Source organism: Chiloscyllium plagiosum, unplaced genomic scaffold (genome assembly GCF_037043375.1).
Source record: "Chiloscyllium plagiosum isolate Xiang-an unplaced genomic scaffold, Cpla_swu_hap1 HiC_scaffold_19, whole genome shotgun sequence".
Taxonomy (NCBI): Eukaryota; Metazoa; Chordata; class Chondrichthyes; order Orectolobiformes; family Hemiscylliidae; genus Chiloscyllium; species Chiloscyllium plagiosum.
In genome coordinates this window covers 12,155,809-12,174,267 of record NW_028270157.1, presented here as the reverse complement: position 1 = coordinate 12,174,267, position 18,459 = coordinate 12,155,809, and the positions used below count along the sequence as shown (strand labels likewise).

At 40.8% G+C, this 18,459-nt stretch overlaps 1 protein-coding gene across 3 annotated transcripts in view; it reads left to right on the top strand.

Annotated features, from left to right (window-relative positions):
* The window catches only part of LOC122559859 (chemokine-like protein TAFA-2), a 289,286-nt gene that overhangs the window by 130,198 nt on the left and 140,629 nt on the right, over positions 1-18,459 (top strand). For all 3 annotated transcript variants that reach the window (XR_015760509.1, XR_015760510.1, XM_043709983.2), the window contains exon 3: positions 1,090-1,172. Coding sequence is in view for 1 of the 3 variants with exons in the window: in XM_043709983.2 (XP_043565918.1) it covers positions 1,091-1,172 (82 nt within the window). In the remaining 2 variants the exon portion in view is untranslated. The remainder of the gene's footprint in view (positions 1-1,089; positions 1,173-18,459) is intronic.

Here is an 18,459-nt window from a genome sequence, read left to right as displayed (position 1 = left end):
GAAAGACAGCACATAAGATAGTGCAGGGCTCCTGCACTACTGCTCTGTAGTGCCAACCTTGCATTATGTACTCAGGTATCTCTCAATTCCTAAAGCTGTGGGGCACAAAAGTGCGAAGTAGTCGACATGTACATCACATTTCAATTTTCATTTGAATGATGAAATTAAGTTTGTGACAATTTAAATGTCTGAAGTTCCAGGCATCAAAGAGGACTCATATTCTAATTGATGTCTTTACAGTAACATTGGCTTAGGAATATGATACATTTTCATTTATAAGCTGTTTTAACATGGGAGATCTGGCTACAGCATCATTTTTTGTACATAATTAATCTGAGTAGAATAACTGACTGGAGTTTCATTTCAGATAACAAAGGCTGATTAATGAGCTCCTCTGACACTATGGGTGTTATGTATCGGGGAAAATTGAAATCACTTGGCAGTGCATGTGTTAGGTTTCTTAGCTGAAGGAAGCCTGCTTATTCCTGAGCTACAAACAAGACATGCTTAATGAGAAATGCCACTTCTCCCTTGAGCTTGCTTCCCATTAAATGCCTGGTTCCAGTTTTCACCTGCATGCTGAAGTACTTAAAGGAAAAGAGATCACACTTGTACAGATACAATTCAACAAGACCAACTATAACCTTTCCTAAACTTGCAGTCTTCAGGCTGCACCAAGCCCTCTAGAATCGTGTCTGTCTGGTAGTTCGTAGTATCACAGAATCTTACTGTATGAAAGAGGACCTACAGCCCATCGAGTAACATAATACTATCCACACTCGCCCCACTTTCCCACACAGGGTCCATAGATTTGAACATTATCCCAAGTGTTCAGTTGTAAATGAATGAAATAATTATTATTTTAGGACTCAATAATTTCACAAGTTGACGACTGACAGTTTATTGCTTTGCCATCGGACTAAAATTATGAAATGCCAGGGAATCGTAAAGTTTATAATTGTGTGCTATTATGCTTCATTATTTACCAATGTTGAATGATTTGTAATGTATTGTGAATTGATTATTTGTTACAGTATATCCCAAAAGGTACAATCAACTGTAAGCAATGATCTCTGTTCTTTTTAATAGGATGGTTAAAGGGACACTGCTACTTATCATATGTGTGATAACCCTTTGGGGAAAATTGCTATCAGCTGCAAACCATCATAAAGGTATGGATTATTTCATACTGTCAACTTTTCTATGTTTCAATTGTATCAAAGTCAATTGCCTGATCCCACAGAACTCCAAGTTCACAAATAGATAACAAATAGAAAAATAAATGGCACAACTTATTTTAATAATGCTGAAATTTGCTATGAAATTAAGAATCTCTTCAAGTGCCAAATAAAATCTTGATGGTATTGACCAAAATTAATTCACTTAAATCAACCTAATTAGTTTATTTTCCCTCCATCAGCTTCAGTCTAGGTGTTGCGAATCTCGAGCTAGTAAACAAACTATAAATATGTTAACTTAAACTCTGCTGGTTGTATTGCAAGTTTATATTTTGAATGGCACTTATGGTTGCTAGATTTTTTAAAAATGTTCATTCACAGGATGTGGGAATTGCTGGCTCGTCCTGCATTTATTTCCCATTTCTCAGTTGAGAAATTGGTGGTGAACTGCCTTCTTGATCTGTTGCTGTCTATGTGTGTAATCAGTGCCGAGTAACTGTGTCCTTCATCCAGCTTGGTCAATAGTGATGTTGAGCCACTCTTTTGGTGAAGAAGATTGTAGGTCCCAACCAGAGTATATTCTGTACCCTGAACATACAGTGCATCTTCTAAGTGGTGTTCAACGTGGAGAAGAACTGTATTACCTGCTGAGGAAGAGTGGTGGGTTGTATTTAACAGGAAACTTCCTTACCCATGTTTCCCCTGATGCCAGGGGGTTCAGAGTCAATGTTGAGGACAGTTCTAGGACAGTTCATTCCCAACTGTGTATCACCGTGCTGACACGTTTGGTCGATGGGAGATTGTAATAGTGTTGTCTGGGACTATGTATAATGTATGTTTCCCTGAGAATAGCTATGTCAGGCCATTGTTTAACTAGCCTGGGGGTCAGCCCTATCAGTTCTGGAATTCGTCTGCAGACGTTAGTAAGGAGGTTTGGCAGAGCTGTGCCTGCCGTTGCCATTTCTGGAGCCTTACCCAGTCCTGGGTGATCCATCAGGCTTTTCTGTGGCTGTAGATACAACTGAGTGGCTTGCTAGGTCATTTTGGAAAGCATTTCAGAGTCAACCACATCGCTGTGCAAATACAGAGAATGATAGACAAACTCAGCAGGTCTGGCAACATCTGTGGAGAAAGAAACCGAGTTAGCAGTTCAAGTCCAGTATGATGTCTACTTTCGATTCTTCAGTTGCTGTGCACCTGGAGTCTCAGGTAGACCAGACCAGGTGAAGGTGAGGGATCAGGTTATAGAGGTGTTGGGTAGGAGCTTGGCACCCATCATTCAATGTTAATGTAAGACCTAGTAGAAAATATTATCACTAGCCCCATGCTCCCTGTAGGGAAAGGCCATTTGGATTGGGGCTTTCTAGTGCATGCCAACCAGCCCATATATTTTCACCCCTTCAGTGTAAGGGACTGACCATTATAAGGCTGTTGAGCAAATCAACTAGATCCTGAACTCAAAACTCCAACCATCAGGACTTTGTTGTTTACATTTTTGGATTAATAAAATATTGAAAAATGCAGTAATGATTTGCCAAGAAACACCCAGTTAGAAAATCTGTTTTCAGCAACTCTGTTGAAGATCAGAAAATGGCTCAAAGATGAAAAGTATCATCAATGATTGAAACAGAGCTCAGTTCTAAGAATTTGTGAATTTTCTTTGTTTGATGTCATTTACTGCTTTCAGAAAGTAGTCAGGATCCCAGTTTGAGACTGTAAAGCCTAATTTTAATAATTGTAGCAGTGGGACAGTTCACACATTGTGAATTGGTTACAACTGCTGCCATTCAATGCATCTCCAACCTGATTTAGTGCCAATTAGGCATTTACTGGGTGAGAGTTGAGAGTCCCGGGTACCTTCAGAACAGACATCGGGTCTCCAAGAGCTGTTGGTATCTCAAATAGGGCAGCACTTCCCCAGGGCCAGAACCGTTTTCACTTTAATTTCAAACTCAACAGTTTCTTTTTGTCTCCAAGAATACATGGAGTCAAGGTGAGTGAATAGACTTAGGGTGCAGGTCAAACATGATCTAAGTTGGGGAGGTAGTGACCTAGTGGTATTGGCACTGGACTGTTAATCCAGAGTCCCAGGTAATATTCTGGGGATGTCAGTTTGAATTCTGCCACAGCAGATGGTGGAATTTGAGTTCAATAAAAATCTGGAATTAAAAGTCTAACGATAACCATGAAGCCACTGTCGATTGTTGGGAAAAGCCCTCTGGTTCACTGATGTCCTTTAGGGAAGGAAACTGCCTTCCTTATCTGTTCTGGCCTATATGTGACTCCAGACCACAGCAATGTGGTTGACTCTAAAAATTCCTCTGGGAGCGACAGTGAATACAAGGCTAGCCAGCGATGGCCTCATCTTATGAATGAATAAAAGAAAACGGAATGGTGGAACAGTCTTGAAGGGCTGAATGGCCTAAGCTGAGGTATAATAATATTATAGGTTGACTAATTTTATGCTTTGAAAGGAAATCTTGAATTTGTGACAATGAATGTTAACTACACAATACTGCATCTGCAGTGCATATCTTCTGCCTTTCTTTCAAGTATCTACAAAGTAACACTTTAAAAGAATTTGTAAGAAGGTGTTGATGATGTGCTTGGGCAATGTTTATGACAGACACGTCGGCTAAAGAGGAATTCTGATTCGGTTCACGTGATGTCGCTGTTTGATGGGAACACCCACAGGGGGTGCTGTTGTTAGCTTTATTCCTGTTCAGCAGAGAACTCTTGAACAAACCTCATCAGAAGATGCCAGGCCCAAAGGAAAATTTAACCCATGACTAACCCCAGATCCTATATGAAATAATTATAAAGAAGCTCTTATATTTGAATAAACCAACAATTGAAAAATCAAGAGAACATAAACATAGCTGGATGTAAGATTGCTTGCGGAGCTGGAAGGTTTGTTTTCAGTTCAACGAGCAAACTTACATCTAGAACCTCAACCTGAGCTACAAATCTTCTCCAAACTCGATAAACATAGCTATTGGATCTCATCAGGTCTTGTAACCTTCTCACGTGGTGCTACTGGGAGATGAGGAATCTTGTCCTTTGCCAGTGCATGTTGGGAAAATATAGACTAAAGCCTTCACTGGGCAGCATAACTGCTTCATGTTTCAGAAGGAAACTACGAGGATCAATGCTTGGATGAGGAATGTCAGACTCACAGCATATAGTGGACCTGTTACTTAATGCAAGGCTACATTCAACGAAAGGTTATTTGGACTCATTACGGACTGATGATCATGGCCATTTACAACACCCAGCTAATTTGCAGCTGGTGTTAGTGACCGTACATCTCATTTCAATTTCTGGATACTTCTTTGGTTACCCTCTTTATGCCAATAATTTGACCGTCCTTGTCTGGTGCTGTTGGATTGGACTTTCCACTGCTACATTCACTTTCACCCCCACCCCAGTTTCTTAAAACAAAGATTTTCTCTCAGAAAATGGTTCTGATGACATGGCTATTTCTGATGATCAATGGCTTATCGTCACGGTGATGTGAGTTACTCGGTTAGCATTAGTAAACAGTGATTGCTGCACAAATCTGTAAAATTTATCCTCACTTTTCTGTGTTGCTAATGTCCTGAGAATCTCATACTGGTTGTTTCAATTCGTTTGTTCTGGTGTTTATCCTGTTGCACTGGCTACTCCTTACTTACAGATTAAGCTGGAGGACTTAATCCTGTTAGTCCTGTGTCTCTGGAGTTTAGAAGTGTCAGAGGTGACTGAGAGGACTTGACAAGATGAATCTGAGAAGGATGTTTCCCCTTATGGGAGAATCTAAAAGTAGGGGATCATAATTTAAAAATAAGGGGTTTCCTGTTTAAAATAGATGAGGAAACATTTCTCTCAGAGGGTTGTGAATCTTTAGAATTGCCTTCCTCAAAAGGTAGTGTATCCAGAGTCTTTAAGTATTTTTACAGCTGAGGTAGATAGATTCTTGATTACTAAGGAGACGAAAGATTATCAAAGATTACAGGAATACAGAAAGACAAAGTTAATTTTATTATTTGCATATATATTCTGGTTGTATGCACAAATACACAACTTTAGATACAATTGCAGTGAAGAGGTGTTTTGCTGAAATGATTCTGGGGTCAATGGCATTGTCTTATGAAGAAAGTGAGGACTGCAGATGCTGTGGATCAGAGCTTAAAAATGTGTTGCTGGAAAAGCGCAGCAGGTCGGGCAGCATCAAAGCAGAAGGAGAATCGACGTTTCGGGCAGGATAAACAACCTGGACATGTACTGATTGAAGGTTAGAAAAATGAGAGGTGAGATTCTGAATAGAATTGACAAAGTGGATCACTGCAGTTCAAAAAGAGGCAATTCGGCCCATCAAATCTGACTGACCCTCTGAAGAGCATCCCATCCAGACCAACCCCGCACACTACATGTCAATGCTTAACAAGGTCAATCCATCCAAACTGCACATCTTTGGACTGTGAGTGGAGACCCATGCAGCCACATGGAGAACACGCAAACTTCACCCAAGGCCAGTATCAAACCCAGGCCCCTGACACTGTGAAGCAGCGTGCTAACCATGTGTTACTGTGCTGCCCTGATGCTGCAAGGATATTTCCCCTGATGGGAGATAGTAGAATTGGGGGATACAGTTATATGAAGAAGGAACAAGGATAGGCCCTTCAAGCCTCCTGCGACATTCAATGAGATCATGCCTGATCAGGCTTTAACCTCAACTCGACATTCCTGCATGCCTAAGGAGGTCATGTTCTGGATGTTGAGGCTAATCAAATGGGAGTGGGGGTGTTGGGAAGGACGGCCAATTGGAGGAGTGTTCATTGTGAAGGAGGGAAGGGTTGACTATGGGAGGGAGGGAGGTCAATTGGGGGAGGAGAGGGGGTTAATAGGAGTGGAGAAAGTGAAATTATACTGGAGGGGAGTGTCGATTTTGTGGGGCTCATCCACGTCTTTCGATCTCCATAACCTTGATCCCTTCGGGTGGCACGGTGGCACAGTGGTTAGCACTGCTGCCTCACAGCGCCAGAGACCCGTGTTCAATTCCCGCCTCAGGCGTGGGTTTCCTCCGGGTGCTCCGGTTTCCTCCCACAGTCCAAAAATGTGCAGGTTAGGTGAATTGGCCACGCTAAATTGCCCGTAGTGTTAGGTGCAGGGGTAAATGCAGGGGAATGGGTCTGGGTGGGGTTCGCTTCGGCGGGTCGGTGTGGACTTGTTGGGCTGAAGGGCCTGTTTCCAATCTGTAAGTAATCTAATCTTTATTTGGAAACTCTGTCAACCTTCCTTAAACTGTGTGTCTCTCTAATTCAGATCATGTGCTTCCTACTCCCTTTTCCCCAGAGGAGCGAGTGGATGTTGATCAAGGACATGGGCAGGGTCCATTGGGGCAAGTGAATGTTAACAGGATCCAGATATACTTTAATAAAATAAAGATGCTGAAGATCTGAAACATAAACAGAAATTGCTGGAGAAACTCAGCGGGTCTGACAGCATTTTGGGTAGAAAGCAGATTTCATGTTTTTTGGTTATCAGATTCAAAATGTTAGGTCTGCTTTCTTGACAAAAATGTTAACAAAGCAGGTTATGTGGTCATTATGTCATTGCTAAAATGGGAGCTTGCTGTGTGTAAAATGGCTACCATGTTTGCCAAATTACAATAATGACTTCACTTTAGTAGCATTTGGTTAGCTGAGAATTACTCTGGGAAGCCCTGGTTTGTAAAAGGAAAGGCACTTCTCTTTATCCTTCAGCTCACAGCCGCAGAACATAGGATCAGAGCAAGACCCATCAAGACAAACCTGCTGTTATGGTTATTTGCAAGTCTGTGAGAATTTGATCAGCAATGAATCGAAATACACTGGGTCATTCAGCTCGAGCAGAAATGGAGAGATGAAATAAATCTGTTATGCAGTGGGCATTGCTCATTTTACCTAAACTCAGATTAATATCTGTGCCCTCCACCTGTACCAACATGCACGGAATTCTAATCCCGCACCTAGTAGCAAAAGCTCACTGCCAGTCATTGAATAATGCAAAAGTATTTGACCACCATTTAAAGCCAATGTGCTCAGTCAGGAAACAAAATCGAAAAGTTCTGAAAGATCTGATTAAAAAAAATTCCTCTGGTGCTCCCTGCTGTATTTGTGGGATTTATTAATATAAAGAATACTATATTTTCAAGTTTGAAATGATGAATGTTAAAATAATATTAATATTCAGGGAGAGATGACATTAAACTGGTAATGTTACTGGACTGGTAATCCAGAGGCCCACGGTTAATGTTCTGGAGACAAGAGTTCATACCCCATCATAGCAGCCTGTGGAGTTTAAAATTTAGTTAATAAAAATCTAGAATTGAAAACTAGTCTCAGTTAGGTGACCATGCCCATTTTAAAATGCCGAGTGGTTCACTAATGCCATTTAACAAAGGAAATCTGGCCTACACGTGACTCCAGACCCATTGTAATGTGATTGGCTCTTAACTGCTCTCTCAAAAGACTAAGCAAGCCACTCAGTCCAGCCCAGTGAGAGATGGGCTGCAAATGTTGGTCTTGCCAGTGGTGCCTACATCCCATCAAAGAATGAAGTAAATCATATTGAATTATATTAAACTTTCGCTGATTGCACGTAATCTTCTACCCACATCTTCACCTGAACACGTCTGCATATCCTTTTCTCTCTTTACCCACTTAAGTTGCACCATGTGATGCAAATGATGTGCTGTTTGTCTTTCCAATGATGCTTCTTGTTTTTCTGATCTATGGTCATAATATCTGTAGCTGTTGTGTAACTTTTATTTCCTCATTTTTCGATTCTATAACTAATGATTGTACCAAGGTACTTTATACCTAAGATGGTGCCATGTGTTGGTGACATTGTTACACTGTAACTGAAGAAGTTGTATCTTTTTATCATTATTATATCTGTTCATGTGCAGACCCTTAAACAAATATATTAATACATAACAGAAGAGGAGGGAATGTGTGTTAACAAAACCCATAAAAGCCAGGTCATTGTACAGCTGATAGATTGAATCTGCCTTTAAGATGGCACTGTAAGTGGTGACCTATAAATTTTTCATTGTACTCATTTGAGTACATTTGACAATAAAGCTCATTCAATTCAATGTGTTAGTGAATTCCTAATTTGACTTGGTAAAAATGGCCTTATATTTACAGCCCCAAGTTTGACACACACCACAACTGGAAACATGTTCTTGACATCCACACCTTCAAACTCCTTCATAAAATCAGACATCTCTACCAGGCCACCCCTATTGCTTCTCTTCTGGATGGGAAAGAGTCCCAGCCTGATTTCCCTTTCCTGTGATTTCTGCTGTTTACTGTGTGGTTAAATAGGTGGCAGTCAGACTGTATTCAATGTGGCTGTATTTAATCAAATGCTGCATGGAAAATGCAGGAATTGGAAATGATAACAAAGCAATCAGCAAATTATGGGGTTCGGATACACTGTGAAATTAAATTGCATTCAGCAATGTCTGCTGTTTTAAACATATGAATTACAAGCATATGTTTTAAACTGAATGCTGTGGTTTTTGAGATTCCCCTTTAGGTGACATACAGGAGCATTCCTCTTTCTTTTTTAAGTAATGAGTCACTAACAAAATTGCATTTGTCATGAATTGCACCTTTTCTAAAAACTGCTTACTTCCACAGTTGGAATTAATTACAGGAGGAAAGGAGACACTCTTCTGCTTTTCATTAAGGCAGAATTTCAAACCTATTTTCAAACCTATTGATCATTTCCTGTGCCAGTACTGGTGTTACCATGAACAAGTCTTTCATTGAATCATGTCCTTACAGCACAGCAGGCGCTGGCTGTAATTAACAGGTGTCAAGCAGCAAGGCATCAAAAAAATCTATAACACAGAAAAACAGAAATTGTCGGAGAAACTCAGCAGGTCTGGCAGCATCTGTGGAGAGAAGACAGACTTAATGTTATGAGTCCAGAACTGATAGCAGCTAGGGGAAAGGTGGTATTATATAAAATAATCTGTGCCCAGTGTACTGTTTCTGTAATCTTTGTTTACAACAGATGGTATTAAGGACTGCAGCCTGTGGCCCATGTTGGGTGATCCTACAAGTAGGTAGTACTAATGTTAAGGTATTCAAACAATTCTCTTCATCACCAAGGTAAGCACTAGGTAGTGTTCCACACCTTAACAGAACTTGTGCCTGTGCGATTTTAGAAGAGACCTTTAATACTAAGTGTTGTTTCTGCAGTTTGAGATTTATGGATGATGCATTACTAGTGTATGATTAATAGAAGCTGAGGGAATTGGTTTAGCTCAGCTGGCTGGATTGTTGGTTTGCAGCGCAGTGTGATCCAACAGCGTGGATTCAATTCCAAACACCAGTTTGAGGTTACCATCAAGGACTCTCCTTCTCAACCTCTTCCCTCGCCTAAAGTCTGGTGGGCCTCAGGTCAAATCACCACCAGTTACTTCTCTCCAATAAGAGAGCAGCCCCTATGGTCTGGTAAGACTATGGCGACACGTACAATAGAAGCTGAGGGTTTAGGACTTGGAAAATGCAAGGTTATTTCAAACGACCAACTGCGTAATGATAGGATCCCTACAGTATGGAAGCAGGCCATTCAGCACCTCGAGAAAATCCCACCCAGACCCACACCCTCTACCCTGTAACTCTACATTTCCCATGGCTAACCCACCCAACCTGCACATCCCTGGACGCTATGGGCAATTTAGCACGGCTAATCCAATGAACCTGCACATCTTTGGATGGTGGGGGAAATCAGAGCATCTGGAGGAAACCCATGCAGACATGGGCAGAAAGTACAAATTCCACACCAACAGTCATCCAAGGCTGAAATGATACCTGGGTCCCTGGTGCTGTGAGACACTAGTGCTAACCACTGAGTCACCATGCTGCCCTGGCTTATAGACTGGAGCATCGGGGATTGAAGGGTGAACTTATCGAGGTTTATAAAAATGAGGGGCATAGATACGGGTATGTAGACCTGCTTTTATGGGGTTTGTCAAGGCACAGGATTTCCTTTCTCTTCAGTTATGTGATAGTATATTTGTTTCAGAGTCTGCGCATGAACAGATAAAATAATGATACTTGTTTCTAGTTGTCTTTCTCTCAAGCTGGAAGCATCTGTGGAGAGAAGACAGACTTAATATTGTTGTATAAGATGAAGGGATTAATGTTCATGTTACATTGTCTTACCCATTCTGCTGATCTTACACATAGTTGGTGGATGGAGATGAGGTGATTGGAATTTTCCTGGGGGGGTGCAGATATATCTGTATCAGCTCCCAAGGGTCCGAGTCACTATACCTGAAGTGTAGTTGTAATTATTACGAACATGCTAAAAACAATATCTTATCTGACGATAGTCTACGATGATTTATTCTGTGTTAATAATTACCAGATAGATGCAAAGACTAGAGTCATAGAGTCATACAGCATGGAAACAGTCCCTTCAGTCCAACTCGTCCATGCCAACCATGTTTTCCAAACTAAACTAGTCACACTTGCCTGTGTTTGGGTCATATCCCTCTAAACCTTTCCCATGCACGTACCTGACCAAATGTCATTTAAATGTTGTAACTGGTCCTGCTTCTACCACTTCCTCTGGCAGCTTATTCCACATATGAACCACCCTCTGTGTGAAAACGTTACCCCACAGGTCCCTACTAAATCTTTCTCCTCTCAACTTAAAACTATGGCCCCTAATTTTGAAGTCCCCCAGCCTGGGGAAATGACCTTTTTCTATTCACCTTATCCATATCCCTCATTTTTATAAATCACTATAATGTCACCTCCTATGTTCGAGTGAAAAAAGTCCCCATCTATCCAGCCTCTCTTTATGACTGAAACCCACCGTTCCCAGCAACGTTCTGGCAAATCTTTTCTGAACCCTCTCTGATTTACTAATATTCTTCCTATAGCAGGGTGACCAGAATGGCACACAGTACTCCAAAAGTGGCCTCATCAACATCCTGTACAACCTCAATAAGATCTCCCAACTAACTTCTCTACCCAACAGTGTGAGCAATGAAGGCAAGAGTGCTGAATTCATTCTTAATCTCCCCGTCCACCTGCGATGTAACTTTCAAAAAACTATGTACCAGAACCCTTAGGTCTCTCTGTTCAACAATACTCCCTAGGACCCTACCATTAACTATAAAAGCAGGTCTACATTCCCTTATGTGTGCCTCTCGTTTTTATAAACCTCAATAAGCTCCCCCTTCAATCTCCTATGCTCCAGCCTATAAACCAGGGCAGCATGGTGACTCAGTGCTTGTTTGTTTAACCAAAATGCAATACCTTATATTTAACGGAAGGCTGAGAATGACTGGTGGCAGCAACTTACCCCAAACAATTCTTACCCAGCAACGCAAAGGATAGAGGTGGCACATATCACAAGGTATTTTTGAAAATATCACATCTGGGAAAAAAGGTTAGGGAACAAGAAGGTAATTTCATGGTCGATGAATATTTTGAAATAAGGGTCACAGACCTTTGTACATACCAGAATATACTTTATGCAACTACACGCACTTTTGCATAAAATATATTTAAAACAAAGTACATCATAATAAGAGTCGAGAGGGTGGTCCTGGAAAAGCACAGTGGGTAAGGCAGCATCTGAGGACATTATAATATCATAAATTGTCTCGGTCCAGAAAACCATAGGGTGGGATATATTGATACAAAACCTTCAAATTTAGAGCAAATGTTTACTTTGATCCCTTCCAAATATTTATTAATGATTGCTCTAGCACAAATCAACTATTATTTTCAACATTCTCTCTGCGTTCAAAAGGTTCTTAAGATTTACAAAGCTGTGCTCTGTATAGTTTTATAGTTTTAAAACACAGCCGGAAAGCACAGTGATTGAAGGTTCACCAAGTGTTCCAATTAGTTGCACCACGGGGGACCTTTTTATTCAGAGAGGTCAGTAATCAGCCTGGACAGGGGCTGTTCATCTGCTTCCATTTGTGGCTGAGAAGGGAAATTCCATGTTAATAACTCCATATCTGTGTGTATGGAGGTTCTTAAAATTAACAATGAAGCAAAATAATTAATTACTTCTGTAGGTAGAATGCAAACCTCCAAAAATGACTTGGGCTTCTCACCTTCGGCAGAGAAACGGAATTGAATTGAATTGAATTAATGTCACGTGTACCAAGACATAGTGAAAAGCTTTGTCTTGCGAGCAATACAGGCAGATCACAGAGTTAAGTAGCATAGATAGTAAATAATAGGTAAACAGCGGCAAAAACAAAAACACAGGTACAGGCGAATGTTAAGAGTTTGTGAGTCCATTCAGTACTCTAACCACATTAGGGTAGAAACTGTTTCGAAACCGGCTGGTGCGTGTGTTCAGGCTTCAGTACCTTCTCCTTGATGGTAGAGTTTGTAGAAAAGCATTGCCAGGGTGGGATGGATCTTTGAGAATGCTGGTGGCCTTTCCTTGACAGTGGGCCTGGTAGATGGATTCTATAGATAAGAGGTTGGCCTTTGTGATTGTCCAGGCCGAGTTCACCACTCTCTGTAATCTCCGATCTTGAATGGTACAGTTGCCATACCAGGTAGTGATACATCAGACAGAACATTCTCGATTATAAAAATTGGCAAGGGTATTCGCTGTCATGCCAAATTTCCTCAGCTGCCTGAGGAAGGAGAGACTTTGTTGAGCCTTTGTAACCAGTGCATCCTGATATGACATTCAGCAGCTGTTGCCAATGAGACTGTACAGTGCACTTCTGGGTGTCTTGTGGTGCAATGGTAGTGTCGCTGCCTCTGAGCTAAGAGGCTTCAGTTGAAGTCCCATCTGCTCTGGGAACAGGTTGAGTAAAATTCACCACCTGTACTTGGCACTCTGCCGCAGTGCAGCCCCAGAATTCGCAACTTTGCTCTCAGGTGCCATTATGCGGCTCAAAGACAAACATTCAGGCACCATCTACACACCCAGTCTTCCCTAACCCATGAGAGCTTGCATGCCATGCTGAAAGGCACGGAGAAGGTAGCCTGGTTTCTCCTTTGTGCACCAACCATCGTCATTAAAGATCACCATGATCTGGGGAAATTTATCTTCAAAATTTGTGTGAAACTATGAAAACAGTGAGAGTTTTAAGGACATACCCTGAATCGATAGAATAATTTTTTGAAGCAGCTCTTATTTCCTTGTCTCTTCTGTATCTTTCCATTGGCATGAATCTGAAATTTTATGTTACCTTGAGACTGCTATTAAATAGACATACACTATGTAAACTAACTGAGTGACATCTAAATAGTAAACCCTGGAGATGCAGGGATAAAGAAAGGAACAGTAACCAACTGAGCTTTGGCCAGTGCTTACAAAGTCAGGATCTTCCTTTCAGGTTCTCACAAACAGAAGTGCTCATATCAAAAGTTTGCTTCAACTTCTTTCATTCACTGTGGAATGTATCTGATTATTGATTTTTCCCCTCTCAAAGGAATGTTGTAAAAATTCATTATGAACATCAATGTTGGAAGGTAATCAATCGCTTCCTGTTCTTTAAGCCAATTGTTAAATTGATTTATGTCATGGGCAGATTAAAGATTAAAATTTGTTACCAATTTTGGAAGGAGAGGTATAGAAGGCCTTTGTTGACAACAATTTGTTCCATTGCCAATCTCAAGTGTACTGAGATTGCTATGGAAGCAAAAAAAAAGGAAATAATAATTCAAGTTGCATTTTGGTCGGTGTGTAAGATTGTAAAAGAAAATATTTTTGAAACCATTAAAGTTATCATCGCTTTCCACTCATGCTCAAAATTCTGCAGAGTCATTCTTAGTGCACTGCTTGTAACTTCGGGATGTGTAACTTTCACGCAGTCATTAACTCAAAATAAATGCGCTAACTTAAATAGCACATAACTTTTTTTACACCAACGACTTGTCCAACGGGGTATAAACTTGCATATTCAGTCGGCTGAAATTCCTGTGAAATTTGCAGTAACCAAAGTTTTTAGCACACTGTCATCCATTTTCTAATTTATCCAATTTTCACTAAAGATTGGATTAATGGAGATTATTGCATTTTATAAATGACACAATTTTATCACAGCGTTAGATATACCCTCACAACAGATGTGCCAGCTGGAAATATGTCCATTTATATTTAGGAAAGCATCTGTAAGTGTTAAAAAAATCATTACGGATTCTATTTGAATCCACATGTCTCCATTACTTGATAGAAAATGAATTCCTGGCACAAAAAAGCTTCTCCTCCAATTACCCCCCACCAAACCTTTGATTGATTATTTTTCAAACTTTGCTAGCCTGGGTTTTTAATGAGTAATGTTCCAGTGGGTCAGTGTTTGACAGCTTGTAGCCCCTTTCTTTGAGTAGGATTGTGATTCAATGCCAATTTTCGAGAGCTATCTGATTGATGAAGACCTTTGGTGACTCTGTTTCCTTGTTGACATTTGGTTAAATGCAGTAATTTATCATCAATGCTAGAATATAACTTCTGTGCATTCCCTACCCCTGATACCAGCGTCTCTTATTTATACATTAGTCATTTTGATGGAAGGCAAATTCCATAAAGTGAACTGCAACAGAGACATGTAAATAAAGGCCAAAAATATAATCACTATATATGTCAAAGCTTTGCATGTGTGAAACAATAACATTCTTGCAGGAAATCTACCAAAATGACAGATTCAATAAAATGTTTCTTTTCCCAATCTGATTTTTGCTAACCTTTTTATTAACTTTGTAGCTTTCTTGACAAGTTTGAGCTTATAGAAGTACAAAATCCACTCTATGCCATGAACACAATCTTACTTTGAAAATGGCTATTACCTCAAAAATTTCAGGCTACATTATCATTGGTTCTTTCGATCATTGCCATAACAGTGCCATCCGAGCTCTGTGAGAGTGTTCTTGTATCAGAGTCAGAATGCTATTGGTTCAAGCTCCACTCTGGGACTTGAGCACACATCATCAAAGTTGATGCTCCTGTTGTATGCTGTAGGAGCATGGCATTGTCAGAACGTCTGCCTGTCAGACTGTGATGTGAAACCAATCCATTTGTTCAGCACGGTTGTGAGATGTGGCACTTTCTTGCTTTGAAGCAAAGCAGAGCACAGCCACGCATGTATCCATTCATCTCTCAACCAACATCACCAAAATACAGCAATTCAGCTCATTGCTGTTTGTGGAGACCTTGCCTTGTGCAATTTGATTGCTATGTTCCCCTACTTGACTCTACTTCAGAAATAATTGACTGGAAGCATCAGGACCCATGTCTTCTTTGCATGCTAGCTGGGAATAAGACTATAAGACCTAAGGACAGAAGCAGACTGGAGGCCTGTGACTAGTAGTGTGCCATAAGGATTGGTGCTGAGTCCACTACTTTTCATCATTTATATAAATGATTTGGATATGAACATAGGAGGTATCGTTAGTAAGTTTGCAGATGACACCAAAATTGGAAGGGTAGTGGATGGCGAAGAAGGTTAACTCAGAGTAAAATGGGATCTTGATCAGATGGGCCAATGGGCTGAGGAGTGGAAGTTGGAGTTTAATTTAGATAAATGCGAGGTGCTGCATTTTGGCAAAGCAAATCAGAGCAGGATTTATACACTTAATGGTAAGGTACTAGGCTGAACAAAGAGATGTTGGACTGCAGGTTCATAGTTAGTTGAAAGTAGAGTCGCAGGTAGATACGATAGTGAAGAAAGCGTTTGGTATGCTTTCCTTTATTGGTCAGAGTATTGAGTGTAGGTGTTGGGAGGTCATGTTGCTGCTGTACAGGACATTGGTTAGGCCACTTTTGGAATTTTGCGTGTGATTCTGGTCCCTTTCCTATCGGAAAGATGTTGTGAAACTTGAAAAAGTTCTGAAAAGATTTACAAGGATGTTGCCAGGGTTGGAGGATTTGAGCTACAGGGAGAAGCTGAATAGGCTGGGGCTGTTTTCCCTGGAGTATCGAAAGCTGAGGGGTGACCTTATAGAGGTTAATAAAATCATGAGGAGCATGGATAGGGTAAATAGACAAAGTCTTTTTCCTGGGGTGAGAGAGTCCAGAACTACAGGGCATAGGTTTAAGGTGAGAGGGGAAAGATATAAAAGGGACCTAAGGAGCAACTTTTTCTCGCAGAGGATGGTGTGTGTATGGAATGAGCTGCCAGAGGAAGTGGTGGAGGCTGGTACAATTACAACATTTAAAAAGCTTCTGGATGGATATATGAATAGGAAGAGTTTAGAGGGATATAGGCTAAATGCTGGCAAATGGGTCTAGATTAGGTTGGGATATCTGGTCAGCACGGTCTATTTGGACCGAAGGGTCTGTTTCCGTGCTGTACATCTCTACGACTCTATGACTTTAAGTAGACCATTCAGTCGATTAGAGTGGTGCTGGAAAAGCACAGCAGATTAGGCAGCATCCGAGGAGCAAGAAAATCGGTGTTTCAGGCAAAAGCCCTTCATCAGGAAACGTCAATTTTCCTGTTCCTTGGATGCTGCCTGACCTGCTGTGCTTTTCCAATATCACTCTAATCTTGACTGTAATCTCCAGCACCTGCAGTACCCACCTCCGCCATTCTGTCTATTAGTCTGCTGCATCATTTAATGAAATCATTGGTGATCTGATAATCTTCAACTCAACTTTTCTACCTTTTCTCTGTAACCCATGATTCCCTTTCTGAATAAAAGCCTGTAAAGCTTTTGGACTATAACCTGTTGTCATGTGATTTTTGACCTTATCTCAGCCTTGAGTATACTTAAAGATCCATTCTCAACAGTCCTCTGTGGTAGAAAATTCCATAGATACACTGGCCTCTGAGAGAAGAATTTCCTCCTCCCCTCTGTCTTGGGGTGGTGTGGTAGCTCAGTGGTTAGCATTACTGCCTCATAGTGCCAGCAACCCAGGTTCAATTCCAGCATATTTTCCCTATGTCTGCATGAATTCATCCCACGATCCAAAAGATGTCCAAGTTAGGTGAATTGGCCATGGTGTTAGTGGCATTTGGCAGGGGTAAATATGGGGTGTGGGGATGGGTTACTCTTCAGAGGGTTGATGTGGATTTATTGGGCAGAATGGCCTGTTTCCATACTGTAGGGAATCTAATGTAAACACACAATTCTTTATTCTGAAATGGTGCTTTCAAGTTTTAGACTCTCCAACAAGAGGAAAGAACTTTCCACATCTATCCTGTCAAGTCCCTCAAGAACCTTATACGTTTGAATAAGGTCACCTTCATTCTTCTAAATTCTAATGGGTAGAGGCTCCACCTACTTCTCATGCCTGATATCAGTCTAGTGAACTCTCTTTGAAACATCTTCATTCCCTTTTCTCATTTTCTTTTGAACAAATGGCCCAAAACTGCTGACAGGATTCCAGCAGGGGGTCCGACTAATGTAGTTTCACCAAAATCTCTGTTCTTTTATATTCCATTCCCTTTGAAATAGAGACCAACATTCCATTTGCCTTCCCTAATACCTGCTGAACTTAGAAGCTAACCTTTGTGATTCAAGGATGAGAACTCCTAAATCTCTCTGTTCTTAGCTTATTCTATTTAATTACCATTCAGCTCCTCAGTACTTACATCACAATTTCTCACACTATATTCCATCTGCCAAGTTTTCACCCGCTCGCTTAACCTGTCTACAGACACTTTCAGTCAACCTCATCACTTGCCTTCATGTCATCTTGTCATCTGCATGTACTGGAGATATCCCATTTATTTTACCTGGAAGGTCAGACTCATTGGGGTACTTTTTTAGCCTTAAGTTATTCAAGCCATTGTGAGATTGTTAAAAATCACACAACACCAGGTTATAGTCCAACAGGTTTAATTGAAAGCACTAGCTTTCGGAGTGCCGTTCCTTCATCAGGAGGTTGGAGCATCGCTCCGAAAGCTAGTGCTTTCAATTAAACCTGTTGGACTATAACCTGGTGTTGTGTGATTTGCAACTTTGTACAACCCAGTCCAACACCGGCATCTCCAAATCATTGTGAGATTTGGTCGTGGATTTCACCTTCAGGAATCTAAACCAACTGAGTAGATGCCCCAGGAGATTTTTTAAAACACTATTACAAAAGCACTACTCTGTCTCTCTCTGCACAAATTGATCTCGGTGTTTCTCACAATTTCTCAGTTGCCAAAGGAAAAAGAAAAGCACAGAACTCTGGAAAAATGCAAGATGGAAGAATGAAAAGAATCACTATTTAAAATGTTCAAGAGGAACTATTGGTCAACTAATGAAGCGATGTAAAGGAACAGAAAGAAGAATGAGGGCATAGAAAAAGAAAAGAGGAC